Source organism: Engystomops pustulosus, chromosome 1 (assembly GCF_040894005.1).
Source record: "Engystomops pustulosus chromosome 1, aEngPut4.maternal, whole genome shotgun sequence".
Taxonomy (NCBI): Eukaryota; Metazoa; Chordata; class Amphibia; order Anura; family Leptodactylidae; genus Engystomops; species Engystomops pustulosus.
In genome coordinates this window covers 65596558-65620670 of record NC_092411.1, presented here as the reverse complement: position 1 = coordinate 65620670, position 24113 = coordinate 65596558, and the positions used below count along the sequence as shown (strand labels likewise).

Genomic DNA, 24113 nt, shown 5'->3' with positions numbered 1-24113 from the left:
GCCCATGGTAACTAATCTTATAAACCAATTTGATAAACAGCTGTGGGAAAGGGAAAGCTGAGTGTTGGTTGGTTGCCATAGGCAACTAGAACAGTTCTGCTCTAAGAGACCTATGATAAATCTCTCCAATGAGTCTGTTCTTCCCCATGCTTCTCCTTCTCAATTCAATCAATATCTGGCCATAATAAATAAAAAAAAATACTGAAAACTTACCTGCAGTCCCTGTGCTCCCATATCACAGCTACTCTCCTGGCTCTTCTGCCAGCTGTGACTCTGCGCAGAGATGCAGCATAACTTCACCACATACCAACACATACCACTTGTGTTCCCGTTACCTGTCGCTCTGCATTTCAATGAAAAAAAGACACAACTGTAACCAATTTACCTGTTGCCCCTAAAGATTTGTCCTCAAAAGGGCTCTGCATTCTGCCGCCTGATGCAAAATTTTCATCTTGCCTCATGGAAAATGTTTGCTTCCATGCTCTGGTTCCATAAGCTGTTACACTGTGCAGGAGCTCTTACCTCCTACCACTGTGTGAGACTACAGCAGACAGTGGGATGGGGAAGTGCTGCAGGAGCAGAGGTAGACAGTGTAACAGTCTGCAAAGAAAAAATGGACCTGGTAAGCCCCGCCCCCCAGAGCCCTTCAGGCTCATTAGCATAATTTCAATGGAAATCAATCAAATAAAGTACAATATTTTTTTAGAAAACATGGTAATGAAAAATTAAAGCCAATAATTAGGAAGTTAATAGCAAGTGATTACCAATTAATGACTATATCGTGACTTTGCATCACCCAGTTGCACAAAACACAAGGTTGAGCTGCTTGCATTGAATATAAAGAAAGCAAATATGGTCACACTGTTTCTTGCTAACACCAACACACCTGCAAGCACCATGGCACTGTTACATGATTTTCTAATAACATTTGTGGAGAATGCAGAGAATGTAGCATTATTAATTCTACCTGTTCTACCAAAACTTTCAATCATATCAGCCTCTTAAGGACCCCAATACAGTTGAAAAAAGATGGTCAAATATGGACTATCATTGTATCTTCTCTCCAGGGTCCCCCTGTATAGAAAGAGACATGGGGCCCGTTAGAGAACCTCCAATGATAGTCCGCCCCTTTCCACATGTTCTCCCTCTTCCTGCACTCCCAAGCAACCAAAATAGCAGAATTTCTTGAGCTGCCTGCAACTGGAGAGGAAGATTCTTTGAGTCCTGTCTGGTCAACTCTGATGGTGCTTGTCGATGGCTTTGATGCCCATAGAGAGGGCTCTGCGTGCCACCTATGGCACACGTGCCATAGGTGCACCACCACTGCTCTATGATCTTAGGCTGCATGGATGGTGTTGTGGCCAAAGTTGCCATGTAGCCTAAGGGAATTATTAATTACATGGGAATCCTGCTTCTATAACCTAAAGTTAAATCCAGAAATTTTCTTTTTTTTTTCTCATTGTTTTATTCCAACATATTAAATTAGATGTAATGCAAATCACTAATAATGTACTGCAAGTATAAATATTGTAATCTGAAAAACTTTGCTAAATACTGAAAAAATGAAAGACAAAATAAATCTACAAAAGCCCAACTTCCCATTCACATTATTTACACATGACCATTATCCATTTATAAACCCATGAGATCAAACACATTGTAACATGGATTTTTGTATTAATTCCTAATACAAACTTGCCATTTTAGCTCATTCTGCAACTATAAAAGTTTTGATTCTTTGCCACAATAGGTGCACAAAATTTTTTACTGTGTATAATAGTGACATCTTCAGGAATTCATAGATATTGCATGTCAAGTCAACTGTAATTGTTCTAGTGTAATAAAAGTATGTTAATAAACATTTGCGTTCTGTTCATTTCTCTTTTAATGAGATCCTAATCATTATTTCTGAAATAATATGTGTTTGGATGTTTTCAACGGTCATTTGTGAATGATTATAAAATATTCATGTATACAGTATATAATATACTAAGGGTCCCACAGCCGCATTTCCGTCAGGTTTTCCGCCTTTTTGGGGATCACGCCGCATGGACAGGGATTTAGAAGGGCATTGTGTCGCATGTGATCGGATTTTGGCGAACTCCGGCGAACCTTAGCGGGGAGCGACACATGCAGGATATCGGGTGCACGCTCGTGGTGAATCATGGCACAATCCATGTTCGTCGGACATTCCGGATCGGGGATCGCGACGTGGACAGGTAAGAAAATGTGCCCCAATATATGTATATTAATTCACTATATGGAGTTTATTCCTTATAAATCATTTTCACTGTTACAGTGCTGAACCCCAAGTAGCTCATAATCAAGGGCTGCAGACAATCTCATTATGAGAACTTTTTTAATGGGGTTTTTCCACTAAACAAGTTAGTGCCCCTAGTTGCTCCCCATTCATCTCTATGGAGCTGATGGAGATTGACGAGTACGGCACTAACTTATTTTGTGGGAAAACCCCTTTAACTCCCAATCTATATATGTTGGAATTAAGAATATACCTCTGTTGTGGTAGTATTGGATGTAGAAAGACCTGAGAGGGTTCATCCTCCACTCCACATCAATGTTCATCAATGTGGAAGTTCATCAATGTGAAGGTTCATCCTCCCCTCTTCAGGTGACCAAATGTAAGGCATGTAGGCATGGCCTCACCGGCACTCACTAAACTCTATGTACAGGTAAATTTGTTTCATGTTATGCTTTTTTTTTTTTTAAAGAGTGGGCAATTTTTGTGTGTTTGTGATTTTTAACTTTTTTATATTTTCCTTAAACTTTTTTTTTACATTTTTTTATTACTTTGTCCCACAACGGAGCACAGAGTTGAGATCGCTTGATCTCTTGTAATATGCACCACACTACTTATTGTGCAGTGTATTATACTGTCAGCTACTGACTAGAAAGATACTACAGGCAGCGATGGGGCCCCACAGAGCCCTGTTAGTGCCAAAATTCTGAATGGCATGGATCACCCAATAAATTTCCTGGCTCAGTTAGAATTCTAATCATGCTAACATTTTGACATCATGAGACAAAGATGACACCTAACAAGTGATCAGTCATTGAGGCTTCAATCAGGATGTTCTGAGACAATAATGATCACAGATTAGAGTGTAACAAATTGTCGTAAACAGGTTGCAGGGAGTCTGTTACCTAATAAAAGGAAACACAGCCCTACATACGCCTTTCATTTGTACCTTAATCAACAGAGATACAGGGGGTCATTTACTAAGGGCCCGATTCGTGTTACCCGAATATTTCCGATTTGCGCCGATTTTCCCTGTATTGCCCCGGGATTTTGGAGCACAAGATCGGATTGTACCACATCAGCGCTGGCATGCACGCGACGGAAATCGGGGGCGTGGCCGAATGAAAACCCAACGGATTCGGAAAAACCGCCTCATTTTTTAAAAAAAGTGTTGCGGGACTCGCGCTTACCTTCACCATGTATAGGCTCATGCATTCCGGCGGACCTCGGGGAACTTTAGCGCAGCAGCGACATCTTGTGGACGGCGGAGGAACTGCCTTAGTGAATCGCCGGAAGACCCGAATCCACCACACAGAACGCGCCGCTGGATCGCGAATGGACCGGGTAAGTAAATCTGCCCCACAGAGTTTCAAAAAGGCAGAGAAATGGATCCCACAATGATTACTGCTTCATAGCAGACATTGCCCTGCGGAATCAGATGATGAATGTTACCCAACAACAGACACTCAAGGGAGGCAAACCAAATGAAACCATTTACATCAGAATCACCTACATGATAAACAACCTGTAGGGTTTTATATTTCATGGGCCTCTGAGCAACTAAGTTGGGCAAGGGACCAATGGGCCATTGTTCACTTATGATTACTGCTTCATTCACTTGTGTCCCCCAACTATTATGACTGATCTAACAAGATTATTTTTGTAATCACTCTAATATGGCGACCCCAAACCATCCAAGAACTGGCAATAGTTTATTTACTGTTTTATCTTATAATACAATACTTACAACCATTGCAATACACAAATACAATATACAGAAGTTCAATATAAGTGGTGCCTCAAGAAGAAAAAAGGACACAAAAAATGTTAATATAAATGTTAATCCCAGCAGTAAACTAGGACCAGATGGGGCGAGAAGATGATTGTTCACTGATTCCATAGCCTGAATATTATTCCAGGCATTCAGCTCACACTGAGCTCTGTTACTGGAATAATGTGAGCCATAGGGTTATTTGCATGTATTAGGTTATTTGCATACATTTGTATTCTTGCATTTTTAGTAACAATCAGAAGCACATACTCTTCTATGGCATGTAAATGATATAGTGCAGTGAATACAGATTGTTGCCATTTAATATAATTAGTCTTTATACAAACTGAGATGCCTTCCTAGTGCATGCACTCAGATGGATTGTTATGTAAAGTATAATGTGACTAGTCAAAATATCATAGCACTATTGGGGTACATTTATGATGAAAAGTCCTCCTCTGCAGGCAAAATGAATATTACTGATTATGGAGGGGGGACTTCTCCAGCATTTACATGCCAAATCAAAAAAACAATAAAAACAATTGGCACAACAATTTACAGGGAGGCTGGGGGACAGGAGGAGGAGGCTGGGGGACAGGAGGAGGCTGGGGGACAGAAGGAGGAGGCTGTGGGACCGAAGGAGGAAGCTGGAGGACAGGAGGAGGCTGGGGGACAGGAACAGGAGGCTGAAGGACAGGAGGAGGCTGAGGGACAGGAGCAGGAGACTGAAGGACAGGAGGAGGAGGCTGAAGGACAGGAGGAGGCTGGGGAACAGAAGGAGGAAGCTGGAGAACAGGAGGAGGCTGGGGGACAGGAGCAGGAGGCTGGGGGACAGGAGCAGGAGGCTGAAGTACAGGAGGAGGAGGATGAAGGACAGGAGGAGGCTGGGGAACAGAAGGAGGAAGCTGGAGAACAGGAGAAGGCTAGAGGACAGTGGGGGACAGATGGCACACAATGACCCTACTCTTTATGTTTACAGGTCTTATATATACCAGTATGATAAAACCAGGTTAAAGTAAAACTCTGTGTAAAGATCACAAAAAAGTTGATGGCAAATCAACATTCAGATTCACTTTAAAATAAAGAGGTTGAGCACTTTACCTCATGTTTTTGTAATGTGTGTGTAAGTGTGGGGGGCATGACAGTAGGTAATTTACCAATATACATCTATTAAAAGTTCTGCACCACTTACCTGCTATGTAAAGGGAAGCCTCCTGTCTCTTACCTCATCAGCCAGACATTTGCAACACCCCTGCCAATGCGCATGGCAGAGGAGTACTTGCAAATAAGCCCCTTGTACCATTTAGTACATTCAGAGGTAATTGTGCAGCGGTAGATACTGGCTGGATAGGCAAAGGTTAACATTATTTAAAGTTTATCATCCAATGATGTACCCCTATTGTAACTGGAGTGTGATTGGAGAGTGAGACCACCTGACCAGGGATTAACTAAACCCTTAGTTAGGGGAGGAGTGAGCTCTCTTGGAATCCAGCTCTTTTACCAGAGACACCTCATAGCACATGCTCTGACCACAGGCCTCCTAGGCCTCAGGATATCAACTGCACACTGAGTGACAGAGACAGCGTGTGCCTCACACACCTAGTAAGCCCACACAGAAACACCCAGGATAAAGCTGCAGCTTCCCGCATTGGACACAGCTACATCCCAGCCTGCCCCTGCATCCAGGCTGGGGACCCAACTCCTGAGATTTCCTCTCCAAGATAACTCCAGTAACCTGCACTTGTGCAGAATCGTTTAGCCTGTTGCTGCTGTTGCCTCCGTCTGGTCCCTGCTACGACTGTATCACCGTCAAGGGCTCCCTCATCCACCATCCAGGGACACATACTACAGACTCTAAGGGTTGCCCCAGGGTGAACCAGTACCACAGCCTCTCCCTCATCTAATTTCTTGCACACACCACCCGCTGGAGACCTGCCAGGCTGTGGGACAGCCCTACCATCCTCATACCAAGCACTGTAAAACTAGCATGCCAAGGCCGCAACCGCCAGCCACTCCGGTATTCTGGGCCCCAGCTGCCTCCAGACTCCAGGCCAGGCCCCTTGCACATTCTTGTCCATAAATGTGATGTCCATGTGATCTCTAACTGTCCATGAACAAACATCCAAACCATATGTCCTCACAGGGTGACACCTTTATGGCCAAGGACAAATGAGATCTCTTCTTTTCCATGGCACATAGAACCTCTCTTTTTCCTAGGTACCAGGGAGAAATTCACATTCACAGAAAATCCCGGCAGACATGAATCCTCGTCAGACAAAGCGCCGCGTTATCGTGACTGGTAAATGTGCCCCTGTATCTCCAGCACCTAGAAACACCTAGGGGCATATTTACTAAAAACAGTGTAAACTGCACTATGTGCATTTTGCCTGTGAAGTTTGCAGAGTATGAGAGAATGAGAAACTGGAGCTTATTTACTAAGGGTCCGCGGACCGCACTTTCGTTGGATATTCCAACGTTTTCGGGTTTTGCGCGGCTGGGACAGGTATTTAAAAGGGGATTGTGTCGCACGCAATCAGATTTTGGCACAATGCCGGCTTCATGCGACAGAAATCGGAGAGCAGGCCGTCAGACAATCCAACGGATTTGGACTGAGCACGGGGCTTAACTTTAAAATTGTGTCGCAAGACATGCACTTATGTACACCGGGAAGAAGGTGAACCGGTGGACCTGAGCGGAGAAGCGACACATGCAGGAAATCGGGCACACGATCTAAGTGAATTCGCGCCACAGTGCATTATAGTCGGACATTCAGGATCACACCAGGGACAGGTGAGTAAATGTGCCCCATTGTGTCTCACGTTCTTCATGAATCTGGCGCTCCCTGCAGTGCATCAACTTTTTTTTGGTGCACCTCTAACACAGGGCGTGCAACACAATTCTGTCAGACTCTGCATGATAAACGAGTTGCATAGTTTGTCTGTGCAGAGTGCAGAATTTTGTGTTGCGTTGGGTGTATTGCAGCGTGTGCCAGAAATGTGTCTCAGATACCTTATAAATACATGTGCAAGCAGTTTGCAATAAAAAGAATGAACAAAGTCAAACAGAAAACTGGTTTTAGTAAATGTGGGCCACAGATTCTCCACTTTTAGCCCTTGTGTGGAAGTTAGACAGGGTTTTTTTTTGTTTAATACCAGGGAGCATGGGGCCACAGGAAGAGGGGGGCTGGAGGCTATAGGAGGAGGATAGAAGACAGGGGAGCTGGAGGCTACAGGAGGAGATTGGGGGACATGAAGAGGAGGATGCTGGGGGACAGGAGACTGTGGGACAGGAGGATGCTGGAGGCTGCTGGAGGACAGAAGGAGGAGGAGGCATGCGGAGGCTGGTGAACAGAAGGAGAAGGCTGGGGGACAGGAGGAGGAGGCTGGAGGTAAGGAGGAGGCGGGGGGCAGAAGGAGTGTGTTGGAGGAAAGGAGGAGGCTGGCAGAGGATGGAGGAGCCTGGGGGACAGGAGGAGGATGGAGGATGAGGAGGCTGAAAGACCGGCGGAGGAGGCTTGAAGACAGGAGGATGCTGGAGACTGCTGGAGGACAGGAGACGGCTAGAGGCTGCTGGAGGAGAGGAGGAGGCTGGGGACAAGAGGATGTTGGAGGCTGCTGGAGGATAGGAAGATGACTGGAAGCTGCTGGAGGACAGGAGGAGGAGGCTGGAGGACAGGAGAAGGATGGAGGACAGAAGGAGGATGGGGGACAGGAGAAGAATGGAAGACAGGAGGAGCCTGGAGGACAGGAGGAGGAGGCTGGAGGACAGGAGGAGGATGGAGGACAGGAGGAGGATGGAGGACAGGAGGAGAATGCTGGAGGATAAGGAGGCTGGAGGACAGGAGGAGGGGGCTGGAGGACAGGAAAAGGAGGCTGGGGGACAGGAGGAGGCTGGAGGACAGGAGGATGGAGGACATCAGGAGAAGGTTTGGGGATAGGAGGAGGATGGAGGAGGCTGGGGGACAGGAGGTGGAGGTTGGAGGGGAGGAGGCTGGGGGACAGGAGGTGGGTGCTGGAGGAAAGGAGGACGCTGGGGGAAAGGATGAGGATGGAGGAGGAGGCTGAGGGAAAGAAGGAGGATGCTTGGGGACAGGAGGAAGAGGCTGGAGGACAGGAAGAGGAGGCTGGATGAAAGGGGCCACAGGAGGCGGCTGGAGGGCATATGTTTTATATGTTGTAGAGTTGCATGGTGGGGGGATTAGGCCAAACTAAGGGGCATTGTATTATGTGGGGACCATCAAGGTCGATAATATACTATGCTTGTGGGTGGGGCAATGGGCGTGGTTTAGAAAAATGGGGAGGGGATTTTGTCCCTCTTTCACTCGCCCAAAAGTTGGGAGGTATGGGATGGGATGTTAAATAATGTAATGTTATAAACTCTCTCCTACCTAGCACACAGATGAAGTGCTCAGTTCGCGCGCAAAACACGTAGTTCTTACAAATACCTTTATTTGATGTTTTTTATATAACTATATGTTTTAAGCAAATAAATTGGTTTTTAACTATCATTAAAGTCATGCAGCTCCATTCAGCATTCACCACACATCGGAATTTTTACCTAGCACACATGCTCTCTGTCACATATTGAGCTATTGTTTTTTTTACATAAATTGAGTGAAATGAGGAACATTCGATCCTCATCACATAATGTAGCTACATATTTAAACCGATACCCAGAACATGTCCAAAAAGTTATATGTAATACTTATATACACCTATGTTATGGCATTCTTACTCCAATTCTTATAAACCATGGAAGGTTCTGTTATTGCCCGGGGTGTAACGATCACGGATGCAGGGTGTGCAACCGCGACCGGCCTAGTGCTGGGGAGGGCCTGCATATGCCTGAGATGGTTTTGAGTCCTCTGCAGCACTTAAAGAGGTAGTGGTGACGGAGTCAGCGCCCTCACTGGACCCAACACCGGCCGGCTCAAAAAGCACTCACACAGGGGCCACCAGCAGAGACGTCTGCTGGGCCTCTCTCTATAACCCAGGCGTGTGCGATGCTGTGTGTGATGTCGTCATCACGCACGGACATAGGGGTCATAGACAGAGGCCCGTATATACTGGGCAGAAGAGGAGCAGCGGGGCGAGAAGACGAAGCAGCTGGGTAAGTACAGATTTTATTATTTTTATAATGAGCACTTATAAGGGGGCTGCTATGAATTGATTATGAGTGAGGGGGCTGCTGTTATGAATTGATTATGAGTGGGGGGGCTTCTGTTATGAATTGATTATGAGTTGGGTGGCTGCTGTTATGAATTGATTATGAGTGAGGGGGCTGCTGTTATGAATTGATTATGAGTGAGGGGGCTGCTGTTATGAATTAATAATGAGTGAAGGGGCTGTTGTTATGAATTGATTATGAGAGGGGGGCTGCTGTTATGAATTGATTATGAGTGAGGGGGCTGCTGTTATGAATTGATTATGAGTGAGGGGGCTGCTGTTATGAATTGATTATGAGTGGGGGGCTGCTGTTATGAATTGATTATGAGTGGGGGGCTGCTGTTATGAATTGATTATGAGAGGGGGGCTGCTGTTGTGAATTTTACATTACGGGTGGGGGGCTTTTATAAATTTTATATGATGGGGGTGGCTGTTGTGAATTTTATATGGGTGAGGGAGGGGCTGTTATAAATTTGATATGACAGTGGGGAGGCTGCTTCTATGAATTTGATATAACTGGGGGGGGCTATTAATTTTATATGACATGGGGGGTTGCTATGAATTTTATATGACACGAGGGGGCTGCTGTTATAAATTTTATATGGCGGGTGGCCATAATTTGATTTGACGTGGGGGGGGGGGGGGTTATGTCGGGCTACTGTTACATAATTTAATAATTAATTAATTATATATGACTGGGCGTTGTTTAATTACTTGTGGTTACTGGAGAACCCCTTTAATCTTATATTCATGAGTACTATCATAAGGTCCTGGCAGAGTGATTGCTCATGGACAGATAAGGCTCCATCTCCATTTTATGGACAGGAATGTCTGGCTAGTGAGGTAAAATACAGGAGGATTCACTTTACATATTCAAAAAGTGGTGCAGAACTTCTAATAGATGTTTATTGGTAAATTACCTAATATCCGACACCCCACACTTACTCACACATTACAAAAACATAAGGTAAATTGGCAAACCCCTTTAACTGTGGATCACATGCAGTGGAGTCAGAACCTATGTGCATGGACAAAACCCAAGTCCCCCATTCCTTCTTCATATACAACCGCAATGAGGGATATGAGAGGAGCAGCAACAAGAGCACTGCCATTTCAATTATTGATGCTGCCCCCTAGTGATGAGACATAAGTAATAATGTTGAAAATGGAAATTACCATAAAAATTATAGACTATGCACTTGGGCCATGGAAACAAAAAGTATAATTAAGTTCCAAACAGTCAATTACTTGGTAAAAATGGAGCTGAAAAGGACTTGGGGGTATTGGTGGATATTAAACTTAATTTTAGTGACCAGATACAGGCAGCTGCTGCTAAAGCAAATGAAATCAAGAGAGGAATTGATTTTCATGATAAAGACATAGGGGGATATTTATCATACGCTGGCGCTCGCCCCGCCGCTGCGAATTCGCAGCCCGATATATCAAGAGGCTACTGCCTCTTGATGTATCGGGCTGCCAGCCGCGCAGCGTTTATCCTACGCCAGGCAGGGCCTGGCGTAGAAAAAGACGCAGCCGGCGACTTTTCACCTATGAAAAGTCGCCGGCAGCAGCGAGTGCGCAGGCGCGGGGACAGTAACGCCCCGCGGCGGCCCACTCCCGTCCGGCCGCGCCCCCCTGCTCGGCCGGCCGCGCCCCCCCTTCACGCCCCACTGGCGTGAAGGTGGCGGATTGGGGAAAATAATCGCAAAAGCTAGCAATAAGCTAGCATTTGCGATTATTTCAGGGCCTCTGCGCCACTGGCGGTGCGCAGAGGTCCTGATAAAAATGCCCCATAGTTTATATAAATCCCTGGTCAGACCACACATGGAATATTGGGGCACACTTACTTACCCATCCTGTTGACACCACCGATCCAGAATGTCCAACGAGAATTCGGAGCTGCCGCGATTCACTAAGATCGTGCGACCAATTTCCTGCATGTGTCTCTTCCCCGCTCCGGTCCGCCGGAGTTCACCATCTTCTTCCTGATGCATGTGAGTGCTTGGCTTGCAACACAATTTGAAAAGTTAAATTCCGCGGTTTGTCCGAATCAGTCGGGTTGTCCGGCTGACGGCCACGCCCCCCGATTTGTGTCGCATGCAAGCCGGCGATGGTGCGCCACAATCCAATCGCGTGCGCCAAAAACCTGGGGCAATGCAGCGCAAAATGGAAAAATTCACGAATCCAGATGGAAATGCGGCCACGGGACACTGTGCCCCACAGTGTACAGTTTTGGGCACCAGTGTATAAATAAGTCATAGTAGAACTGGAACGGGTGCAGAGGCGAGCAACCAAGATTATTAAGGGAAATGGGGGCACTGGAATACAATGACAGATTACAAAATTTGGCATTATTAAAAGCTGACTGAGGGGAGACCTCATTACAATGTACAAATACCTGAACGGACAGTACAAGGATCTCTCCAAAGATCTTTTTATACCTAAGCCTGTGACCAGGACAAGGGGGCATCCTCTGCGCCTAGAGGAGAGGCGATTTTACCATCAACATAGACAAAGGTTCTTTACTGTAAGAGCAGTGAGACTATGGAACTCTCTGCCGCAGGAGGTTGTTATGGCGGACTCTATGTACATGTTCAAGAGAGGCCTGGATGACTTTCTGGAGAGAAAAAATATCACGGGTTATGGGGATAAAACATTTATTTAATTCTTAAAGGTTGGACTTGATGGACTTGCGTCTTTTCTCCAGCCTTAGTATAAATATGCTCCTCTCTTAGTATCATTGTATATAAGTCACTAACAATTCTTAAAAATTGCTGTTATTACAGCTCTGTAAGATGATGACACAATTTAGAAACTTGAAAGTGGGTTTATAAAGTAATTCACCCAATGATTCTATGATACTTTAATTTTGTCCAAAATCTTTTTCTATCTGGAAGCCCACCATTAAAATGTAGAGAACTGTCCATTCCATGTATGAAAAATAATAAAAAGCAAGTGTTAGAAAAAAAACAAAAATGTAAACTCTCTACCAAACTAATCATTAGCGGGCTACTTTCCCATTTAGTGAAATCATCAAGGGCAGCCATTTGCATTAATTAAAAATATGCAAAACTCGTAAACACATCTTATTCCGAACATTATGGTAATCTCATTTTAATGGAGGCCAACATGTTACGCTTTCACACTGCGGAAATGATATGATGGATTGCAGGTGGACATTCTTTAAGATGACATGTACATCTACTCCCATCTGTCTGGTGGCCCAAGAATGCTAAAGGCATTGCCAAGTTAGTGTAACAGAACATTATCATTTTCCAGGAAAGATTACATTATAACAGTGACAAGCAGACGTGGGAGAATGCAGGAAGGATGAACCTGAAAATCTGTCCCTGTCATTAATCAACTATGCGGAGCTTGGCAGGAATGGGAGGACAGGCAGAGCAAAGCCATGGTGCTTCATTGCAAATTAATCAGTCTTCTATAGGAGGCAGATTTCAGGCCCTGCACCATGTGTGCCCATGTGATACATAAACATCATGATGCCAGCCCTAAAATCTCGTCCACTTAGGCCAGCAAAGCCCCAGAAAACAAGACATGAATGTAGCTGGTGGAATATGACTTCTCAGCTTACTTCTGTTAAAGTAAACACTAGTTAAAGGAATTTACCATAGCAGCACATACAGGCGGTTACGTACAAGGTTCTGTAGGTTTGTTCTTAAGTTGAATTTATATGCAAGTCAGAACTGTATATTTTATAATTGTAACCCCAGCATTTTTTTTTATTTTTTAATATGTTTGATTGTCATAAGAACCAGGATTATCAATAAAACTTAATTGCAGACACCTTAATAACTGTTACAGCTGTTTATTATAGCCCAGGGCTAAAGTACAGTAAATTACCAACATCCAGAGGTTTGTTTGTAACTAGGGGACATCTGTTAGTTGAGTGTTCTTAAGTAGGGGACCGCCTGTAATTGTATTCCAAAAAAAAAAAAAAAAAAAAAAAAAAAAAAAAAAAAAGGATACAATTTCTTTAAAGATTTCTAGACCTCTAATAGGTTAAAAAAATGTCCTCGACTTTGCTTCTGTGTTAATTTAACATGTATTAATGTACTTCATAGTCACCTGTCAGATGTACCTTTACTGTACTTGCAACAATTATTTACAATGTTCACTTTATACCTCAAAAAGTTAAAAAAAATAAAAAAGATACAAGATCTAGAAGTGTGTCACCAGATGCAATTCACATTGCTGTTGGTATTTTGCGACTTTTTATTCTGCAATCTCATGTAAAGGTTTTCCTACGCATGGTCTGGACTGGAGTTATTTGCAACTTTTTGAACATGCATACAACCAATTTACAGTAATTTGCATCAAAAATGTGCAATTTTTATACGTCCACATCTGGATTGTAAAGATACATCAGGTGCAAGTCTGAAAAATTCTTGCATGTCTAACTTTGCCAGGCAAGTGTAAGAGTCGTAAATTTTGGCGTAAATAAACAAAAAAAAATATTGCAAGTATAAGGGAGAGAAAAGATAAATGACCACTATGGTGTCTGGATCTAGACCAAAGTTAAGCTAAATGGGACACCTATCTATAGTAAGCAAACACTTTCTTACTAAGTCCACAAGATCAATGTTAGGGAATACAGGCAGTCCCCGGGTTACATACAAGATAGGGTCCGTAGGTTTATTCTTAAGTTGAATTTGTATGTATGCAAGTCGAAACTGTATATTTTATCATTGTAGTTCCCGACAAATTTTTTTTTTTTGCCCCAGTGACAATTGGAGTTTCAAAATTTTTTGCTGTAATAGGACCAAGAATTATCAATAAAGCTTCATTGCAATCTGGGAATATTTTAAAGCATCCAGAGAGCATCACCAGAGGTCACAGTGGGCAGAGAGGTCCGTCTGTAACTATGGGTTGTCTGTAAGTCGGGTGTCCTTAAGTAGGGGACCGCCTGTAGTCAGCTCACTGTCCATGTACTGCAGTAACATGCCATTACAGGTATATTCTGATCAGACTTGTATCATCCTTTCACATGTGTCATAAATGGCTACAAGTATTACCAAAATCTTCGTTCTCAAGTATATTTGGGAAGGAAACAGTATTAGAACAATTACTCAACAAGCTCACATGACCAGTCTTTACTTTTTTTTTTTTTTTTTTTAATTAATATAGTACAGTATTTACATTCAATAAGTTATACAAAAATTACAAATGTAATCAAAGATACTATTTATAGAACAGAAGAAAAAAAAAAAATTGGAGCAGATTTATTGAAGTGCCCCAAAAGTAAAAATGGTTGTAAGGAGAAGGGACCCCTATTCTCTTAAATAGTTCCCTATCCTGTGTACTGTAAACTTGGCACAACCCCGTTAAGGAATACAACACAAGGACCTTGTTTGGGTGCCTTGTGAAATGTGTCCATACAGACATCTATTGATATTGAGTTATGCCTTGGAAAAAAAAAAAATGGGGAACTTGGACAAAAATTGCATATCTTTATTTTATGTTAAAAATACAAATCATAGGTCTTACCGGCCTAATAAATTAACATTAATAACAGCAATTACATAACATTACATAACTGGTGAGATAAGCTGCCTAGTACATATTAGGATACGATTACATCAAAGAGGGCTCAGTTATTAATGAAGTCCAAGTGTCCTATCAGGGGGTGGTGATGGTTCATTCATTCATTCATTATACTTTTCATAATTTGTTCTTTAAAAAAAAAGTGCATCAAAATGTGATTGTCTCCAAAAGGGAAAGGAGGTGTCAAGGAATCACCACGAATGCATTATGGGGTGTACATTAAGAAATACTTAAAAAGTGTAAAGTTTAAAGTGTAATTTGCCATTCCAGGACACTGTCGACCCATGATTTAAAGAGTAAAATGTTAAAAGGTTATGTCCAAAAGGTAGAGGTTTCTGTTTTCTGTGGTTGGTCTCTAAAACATCACTTGAATCCACTACCCACAGCCTTGTAAACCATTTATGAGAAATCACCCAGTCACTAAAACAGTTACCAAAGTGATAGCTTTTCTTGCTGGTCCCCCATTGCCTTCCTGCTAGAGCAGTACTTTACGGTCCCTGGATTATATGCTGCACTCAGTGCATACCAGATCCAAGACATGAAAACATTATACAGAACTAACATTTTCTTCTTCGTTTACAGCCACCTAAATCAAATGGACTTCCCTGTAGGTTCTTCATTTCAGCCTACATGTGTGGTACCCGTAGTCCGTCGTAAACACCAGATCCATATTCTCGCATTGATGTAGTGTAGGTTTATTCTGTGGACTCCTAGCAGGTAACTAATCCCAGGCTTGATCACATGGGGAGGAGTTCTGGAGGGTTTTCTCCATAGCAAAACTTGGCCACTGGATTCCTGTAGGTGTTTTCATGTTGTACACTCTGAAAAGAAAATAGATTTAGGAATCTACAATGACCTCTGTAAATCTGTATGGTATCAAGGAAGACAACACCGCAAACAGATACATATACATAGGTCACATGTAAATAATTGTGAACGCCTTGCATTAGGAGTCTGCCATAAATCATGTAATCACCAGAACACTTTTCCCATATTTAACAGGATCATTTTCACTAATTGCAGCATTTGGCAAGAAATGTATGAGCAACATCTATTATGTCAGGGTAGAAAAGGCGTCTATTCAAATGCCATCTGTGTGCAGCTAACACTGGGCACACATGGCGCTATGTTTACTGGGCAGCGGTAATGTATGTTCTAATGATATTGAGACCACTGGTTAGTGACAAAAATCACAATTTATTTGTAGAAATGAAAGAAAAATTTGTTGTATCCAGCAAAATGTGGGATTTTTTTTTTTTTGGTTTCTTATACCTGAAATGAATCCGTCCCTGAAATGATGTGTACTTTAGTTAGTAGAGTAATGAAACATCATGGGGGGGATTAATTAATGCGTCAAACTTTGGACCAGTGCAGAGTAGAACTAGACAGATCTCTGTTGCGCCATATTAATCATTGTGTCCGATGCTGGATGATAAATCTGGTGCAGTATAAGACTGGCAATTGCTCTTTGCACCTATTAGTTGGTCTAGTTTGGTCTAAATTAGACCAATATTGAAATGGTCCCAAATCTTCCATAAATGTGGCACACATCGTTTTAGGTCCAAGTTACTTGAGTATTCTGGCGCAGACTGACAGTTTCCATGGTATACACAACTGATAAGGGCTCATATGGTGATTAAAAGAGACATGACAAGGCGAGAATAGGCACCCAGAAATCAGCACTTGAGTTGCATATTAGTTAGTCCCCATATTCAGGCAATCCCAACCTTTAGGTTCCCCCATCTTTATCATCATCTAGCAAGCTAGAGTTGTACAAAATACAAAGAAAGAGGAAAAAGGTCAAAAACTTGCCACCGATGTTGTGTAACAGTGGGAGAGATTTCATAGGTGATGCACAATCCAGAAAAATGTGTACAAATAACTGAAAACATGCCTTTTTGGTGCAAGTTTTGGTGCAAAATATAGCAAGTGAAAACAGAAAATTGTTGTATAATAAGATGGATGCAGATCTGTGTATTGAAGCAGGACTTCATGCCCCTCCCCTCTGTACAAAGGCTGAAGCAAGCATTGGGGTGAGAGCTTTTACCCAGAAGAGGAGGTGGCTGAAGAAGTTTCATTTGGTTTAATGATACGTCGCTCGGCAGGAGGATGGACATGTTAGGACTGTGACATCACTAGCGAAACACCCCGTACATCGGCAGCGGCCAATCGCCAGCTGCTGCCAATGTACACTCCCCCTGCACTCATGGGGTAAGGAGGGTACACGGGCAACGTAACTAACCATCTGTGCCACAAGTTGTAAGGACACTTTGGCTAGTGGAATGGCTGTTGCACTTGCCATCCGTTTGGAATCCCCCAAAGGAGAACTGCTCCCATACAGGGTCATTACAGGCTATATTTGGCCAGCACAACAGACTGTATTAAGGACTTGTAGACTGGAATACAGAGCTGAGCAGATCCAACAGCCTCTTAAAGGGAACCAGTCACCACATTTTTCACAAATACAGCTAGTGGTGGATTCCCATAGAGCCCTATTAACTAACAGACACCCTTCCTTTAGCTAAAAGTGGTTACCCTCAGATACCCATAAAATCAACTTTATGACATTGCCTTGCATATAGACAATACTAGAGTGAGACAGGGTTGACATTACTTGCTGAAAGTTGAGAACACATGAGGAGGAGCTGCCGAATTCAGCACATGAAGGCCACGCCCCGTCTGACTCGACCTAGAGATGGCTATATGCAAGACAAGGTTTTAAAGTTAATTTTATGGGAATCAGAGGGAAACCATTATTTGCTAAAACAAGAGTGTCAGTCAGTTAATGGGGCTCTATAGGACCCTCCCATTAGCTGTATTTGTAAAAATGTAGTGACAGGTTCCCTTTAATTATTTATGATGCCGTGAATTCCAGCATAACCACTAGTCTCCTAAATTATGTTTACTGGCCCTATGCACTATAATTCTACTACTAGTATGTTTCATTTCAGGACTTAACAAGAAGCAGAAAAAGAATTTGAATTCTATATCAATGGCACAATTGGAATAGAACACTTTACCTGCGAAGATGTCCGACATTTGGCCAAGCACAGTTCAAAGTGGTCTTCCACTGCCATGAATAAATTCTGGAACCCAACGGCCGCTCTTTTTAAAAAACGTTCCAATATATGTTGCTGAGTAAAGCAGAAGACAAATTTGCATTAAGAAATGATCGCCAGTATAAAAATGAATAGTCAGATGATTATATGAAATCACATTTGAGTTAGAGGTTGTCCATGGTTGTCCTCAATCCACAGAATAGGGGATTATCCAAAAGCTCTTGCGCAGTGCACAAAAAATGTTCTCACCAATTATGGCATCATTGGGTACAGAGGTCACATTAATGCCTCACCAACCATCATAAAAGCATGAATGGGCACAATTACTACCCATTTTAGTAAAAAGTACACTTTTATCCCACTAATTATCCCATGTAGCACGCAGGCCAAGTGGTCTGGCATGTGCTGCAATCCTACAAATATCTGAAAATATTAGGATTGCAGCACGCACTGGCACTGCTCAGCGGGATATGTTATGCAGTGTCCACAAGATCATTTACAAAACTCCTTTCACACTACTAATATTTAGCAGCGTGTAAGGGGCTTTGTTATTAGCATTAGAGTATGCAGCCATGGTGTGCATGTGTTTCATCAGTTTGTGCAGCTGCCAGACTCCGCTCATCGCTGCAGACTCACGACTCACTGTAAGGTCACGTTACTACATCGTTGTGCCTGATCCTGTACTGTGATTGGGGGCCGATATAAGCAGTTCCCTAATACAGCAGCCCCTGTGAGATGCATTCAGTGAAGGTGCCCTGTGCATCATCTCTATATGTCCTTATACAGATGACTGATAACAGTGATCCTAGGGGTATAACAACCCAGGCCTCGTGAGGGAGGAGGGAACTGGTGAGCCAGCCCCAGTCTCACCTGGGGCCAGCATCAGCCATAATCCACTCAGTAGGTTGAAATTTCTGAGGAGACAAAGAAGATTGTGCCCCTTTATTTAATGCACAATTTACTAGATTTGTCTCAATTGGCTATTTAAGCACAGATAAAAGGTGGTGTAACAACTTGTGTAAATAGATGTCTAATAACACTATATAAGCCTAGGAGTTATTTATTTGCATTACAGGAAAAAAAAAAAAAAAAATCACTCCTGCTCAGCCAAAAGTACTCCACAAAAATTGCGAGAAGTATTCTTACCCTTCTGGAAAAATGTTAGTGTAACTTCTGACTGGGTAAGGCTATATTCACACTGCCGTTGCCCGCCCGTACCGTACCGGGCAACGGCAGTGTACGTGGAGAGGAGGAGGAGGTGAGCGCAGCTCACCCCCGCCCCTCTCCATAGGAAGTAATGGCGCACGGCGCCGTATTACGGCAAAAGATAGGACAGGTCCTATCTTTTTCCGGGTACGGAGCGGTATGGTGCCGCACGTGTGCTGTACCGTACCGCTCCCATAGGGCGCCGTGCGCCCATTGACGTCTATGGAGGACGTACATCGGCCGTATATACGTCCTCCATATGTCAGTGTGAATGTAGCCTAAGAAGTAGATATCTACAATGTACTGCTAGGTCATGTAGAAAAAAAAAATATCACAACGTAAAATCCAAACATACCTTGTTTGGCTGTAAGCAGCAAGACACACAGTATTCGTAGACACTGCAGCATCCATTGGGTAGGCAGCTCTCACAGTTATATTGTCTAGTACTGGCAAGGTTAATATTGCAGCATCCATTCGCAAGCAGTTCTGTACGTTCACATACATAACCTGTTAAAAACAGAACAAATGAGAATTGGGAGAGTAGGTATATAAAATAAACTGTGTGGGTCAGTCATAATGTTGATTATTTTAAATATTAGATACAGATTCTCTGCCCATATATTCTGTGTTAAAATTTGCTTTTCACATTTATGTGTTTTGCCCACCTCTTCTTCCAGGGTTGTGGTTTGGTGTGCCTCTGTACACCTACCTTTCTAAAATCTATTTTACATATATAAAGACTGTTCTATTCTATAGGTGTCTTTATCTTGCTAGGCTCTTAAAGTGGTTTCTAGAGTAGTTACTTATTAGAGGGTTTAACACTTTTTTTTAATCCTTGATTCGCAGGCGTTTCCTATTTTTAAATTATGTAATATTTATTTTGTACAATAGAAAATATAGATTAACCGTTTAGTAGTTGATTACTTGTGTTTTTGCAATTTGTTTTGTTCATTACTGTCTGGTTTTATATATACAGTAACCTTATTTCTACTAATTTTGGAATATCTGCTTGTTGATGTAGGCACCACTGGGTTAGGTCACACGTGAAACTTGAACTGTGTTTATTGTTTGCATTCAAGACGCCAGATGCTCGTTACCGGTCACATGCGTTTCAATAGAAACACATATGCAATCAGGCGAGCCATAGCCAGGGCATTTGCTTTGCATTTCAAAACGTAATGCAAGTGCCATATGCCACTTTGGCCTTAGTGGTACCCCGTTTCCCCGAAAATATCAAACTTCTCTAAAATCCTTATATCTCTCCATACTTATTTCATGCAGAATTTCATGTGAATCTCTCATGTTTAGCAATAGCACTTTACTTATATGATCCCCTTTTTGTAAGCACTTCTTGTATCACATTTGCAGCGCAACAGTCAAAGATTTTATCCCACAAATTTCTTCCCGCATGTCACAACTTCTTTTGGTATCTAAATGATTTACTAACACTAATGTATGACATGGGGAGAGCTGCTGCAATGGCGGCCGCTAGTTCTTATTTTCAGGGGAGGTCCTATTTTAGCGGAAACAGGGTAGAAGTCTGAAACACATATCACCTCCTCCCTGAACGCTTATGCCTGGTTTTGGGAAGTAGCAACACGTGTTTGCCCTTATAACTTGGCAAAACACATATTCCTAAATTCAGAGTTAAACAATAAAATGACTAGACAGAGTAGCAAGGTCTGGTTAAATGAATGTTCTTACCTAGATCATCTGTTATGAGGAGTTTGCCTTGCACAGAGTTGCGGCACTGGTTATTGAACCTGCTGCTGTTTCCAAGGTTAAATTGAATTTTCCAATGAATGTTCGGCTCTGGATCCATGATCATAAGAAGTGTTCTGTCTCTGACAACCTTTTCTTCCTGTTGAAGACATAAAACACGAAAGGCCATATTAAAAATGAGTTCTACTGAAATGTTTGCTCAACTTACATCTAGGCACGATGATAACATCTGCTTCCCATTCCCTCGCTGTCATTCCAGCACCGGCTTTCATCTAAAGAAAAACTTTCAGGATGTGCATCCATTCAGCGGGTGTCTTAAATTTTACTGGTTGGTAGCAGATGTCTCACCGTGTGGCAGGGCTGGGTGATTTTGGTTTAATCCTGAGGGCGCGTTAACACGTTCCGCTAGCGTCGCGTTATGGGGGGCACAGGGGGCGGAGTTTGGGGCGATCGCATATGCGTTTCCAGAGAAACGCATGCGATCGGATTATTAATCGCATGCGTTTCCCGGGAAACGCATATGCGATCGCCCCGAGCCCCGCCCCCTGAGGGTGCGATCATACGTGCCGCTAGCTTTGTGCACAGGGCCAAGCAAGTGATCATTAACGCGCACCCGGTGTCTTGCATTTAAATAATACAAGACACTGAGTGCTAGTTACCTATTGCATTCATTTCAATGGAAATGTATTTTAGATCAGCCAAAAGTCGTTGCATTTGTAAACGAGATGTTATTGTCACATGTAACAGCACTATGAGGCTACTTTCTTATGTTCATGTTATCAGTTTTTCGTGCCCAAAGGAGATGTAGATCAGAATGGTGAGAACATATCATTGAGAGAGAACACCCTGATCTATTTTGCACATGAAACACTAAATCTGAAAACGTCAAAACGTAGCCTCAATAAGAGCAATCTAGGACATGGAGACCACATTCCAACATTCAGTTCTACTCAGTTTTTGAAGCATGTGGGAATCAATCATATAATCGAAAGGCACATGCACTTTTTTTTTTTTTCACTGAAATCATAAGCCTGGGAACACCCGAGGGAGTGAATGCCCCAAATGGCAAACCTTCAAAGAATGGCTTGGGCAATTAAACAGATATTAAACTTTTAGATCCTAGGTCCTGCTGCAAATGACACATCAAGTTTTAATGGAGACACAGCAGCAAAAACTTGGACACCAGTTTTGGTGTAAAACTGCACCTTACATAGGTTCCTATGACATCACTAGCATGAATAATGTCACAGAAAGTAGTAGACTGTACTACACTGACATCAGCAGCACAGAGGGGAAGGAATCACACAGAACAGCGAGTCCTGCTCCAGCACTTAGTGTGTAGTGTATATGTATTGTATGCAGATAGATACAATCACACAATGCCAGGCTGATACACAGCACTGTGCCATGGGCTCCTATTCCATACCAGGGGGCCACAGCGCTACACCCACCTGCTTGAGGGTGTTGGTGAGGAAATAGATCAGAGACAGGCCAAACACAATGCCCAGCACCCATCTCTTCCGCAGGATCTTCCTCCACACCATAGAAAACAAATGGACCATTCCCAATGTCCCCGGAGGCGGCAGACGAGAAGGATCAGCTATAGTACATCACACACTAAGTCATAATAACGGGGCTGCACAGTAGCTGTCAGTCAGCGCTTCCTCCATACTACTTAGTGCCGCCACACACCGTGTGATTGTATTATTGTCTGTCCTGCCCCGGAAGTGATCCCAGCAGCGCCTTCCACTTCCTGTCCACGCTCCGAGTTCCCATGGTGACAGCACAGAAACTCCCGGCTCTGTCACGTGATCTTCAGCGGTGATCCGGAAGTTGATGACGCCCGGCTTTCTGCCTACAGCGGTGACGTCATCTGGCTAGCGCCGCCCAGGAGCAGGTAAGAGGATGCAGGATGCTGCTGTGTGCAGGTTGTATTTGCAGGATGAGAGGATAATAATGCCGGACTAGGAGTGCAGGCAGTGCCCTCTCCTGTGTGTGGGAGGGGAGTATTTACAGCCCATAAATAGTATGTGCTAGTGGTCCTCACCTGTATCTTATCATTATTGTGTATATGTCCAGAAGGAGATAATGGAAGGATATCTCTATCACTCAGGACTGATGATCCCAATGATGGGGGCTGATACCTGGCACCCCCCTGATCAGCAGCCGTAGTGCCATGTCCACTTCCATGGCCTGTCATGTCACGTCTATTGGCCACCTGTCCTATTTGCAGTTTAAAGGGGTTTACCTAGAAAACCCCTTTAAGTCTCATTGAAGTGAATGTAGTATAGCCAGTATATAATATACAGCGCTGCGCTAGATCGACTGTGTATAAGACACAGAGCTCATACAAATGTATGCAATGTCGGGTGTGACACACCTGCTCCCTTTTCAGTTTTTGTTACACCCCTTCTGAATCAATGAGGAGAGACCCATAAACAGCTCTGTATAGATTTAAAGGGGTATTCCTATTCCAACAAGTAATTGCTATTGTTTGAATAAGATCTAAATTTTGCTTACCTGAAAATTTCTTTTCCTCGAAGTCCAAAGGCAGCACTGATGGGTAAGAGTCTGTAGTCCTAATTATGACAGAAGAACACAATAACAATGTTAATTAACAATAAATCAATTAACCGACTGCCCTATAAGTATCCTAGGAGTCAAGGAAGAGGCGTGTTTTATGCAGCAAAAAAATTATTTTATTGGGAGGGAATATAATAGTGCTGCCTTTGGACTTCGAGGAAAAGAAATTTTCAGGTAAGCAAAATTTAGATCTTCCTCTCGTCCTACAGGCAGCACTGATGGGATTTAGGTAGCAAATCAAAGGGGGGGACAAATTTTCGAAGCCACTGTAGATAGCACCGATACGCCAAAGGCTGAGCCAGCTGAGGAGACATCCAGCCTGTAATGTTTAGCAAAAGTATTAGAAGAAGTCCAAGAAGCTGCTTGACAGATCTGATCTATAGAGAGCATTGCATACTCTGCCCAGGAAGTAGCAGTAGATCTTGTAGAATGAGCCCTAATCTGTAAAGGTGAAGGTTGTCCCAAGGCTCTGTAAGCCATAGAAATACTCTGCTTTATCCATCGAGAGAGAGAGGCTGCAGAGGCCTTCATCCCTTTTCTTGGACCTTGAAATTGGAGAAACAGAGATTCACATTTTCTAAAAGATTTTGTCTTCTCTAGATAAGTCAAGACGGATCTTCTAACATCCAGAAGATGCAGAACTTGCTGATGAGCATTAGCAGGAGTTGGACACAAAGCTGGAAGATAATATTCCTGATTTAAATTAGAAACTGAGGCCACTTTAGGAATAAACGATGGAACTGTTCTTAGTATGATGCAGTCTGGTCTTATCTGTAAGTATGGCTCTT

General features: G+C 43.1%; 2 protein-coding genes across 3 annotated transcripts in view; one reads left to right on the top strand and one right to left on the bottom strand.

Annotated features, from left to right (window-relative positions):
* Positions 1-15434: 15434 nt before the first annotated feature.
* On the bottom strand, positions 15435-22544 carry SPRING1 (SREBF pathway regulator in golgi 1). The gene is made up of 5 exons (XM_072142647.1): positions 22194-22544; positions 20725-20881; positions 19376-19527; positions 17776-17889; positions 15435-15576 (listed from the first exon to the last, which is right to left on the bottom strand). The coding sequence occupies exons 1-5, from the start codon at positions 22302-22304 to the stop codon at positions 15493-15495; spliced, it is 618 nt and encodes a 205-aa protein (XP_071998748.1). The 5' UTR covers positions 22305-22544; the 3' UTR covers positions 15435-15492.
* RNFT2 (ring finger protein, transmembrane 2) overlaps positions 22530-24113 on the top strand; it is a 61847-nt gene continuing 60263 nt past the window's right edge. For both annotated transcript variants that reach the window (XR_011854256.1, XM_072142631.1), the window contains exon 1: positions 22530-22639. The gene's annotated coding sequence lies outside the window, so the exon portion shown is untranslated. The remainder of the gene's footprint in view (positions 22640-24113) is intronic.

Bases quoted from the DNA above. Each gene is read 5' to 3' on its own strand.
- SPRING1 (XM_072142647.1), bottom strand. From the start codon at position 22,304: ATGGTCCATTTGTTTTCTATGGTGTGGAGGAAGATCCTGCGGAAGAGA. The intron at 19,528-20,724 runs GTAAGAACATTC...TGTTTTTAACAG, and splicing joins CCTCATAACAGATGATCTAG to GTTATGTATGTGAACGTACA. The intron at 17,890-19,375 runs GTATGTTTGGAT...TGCTTTACTCAG, and splicing joins GCTGCTTACAGCCAAACAAG to CAACATATATTGGAACGTTT.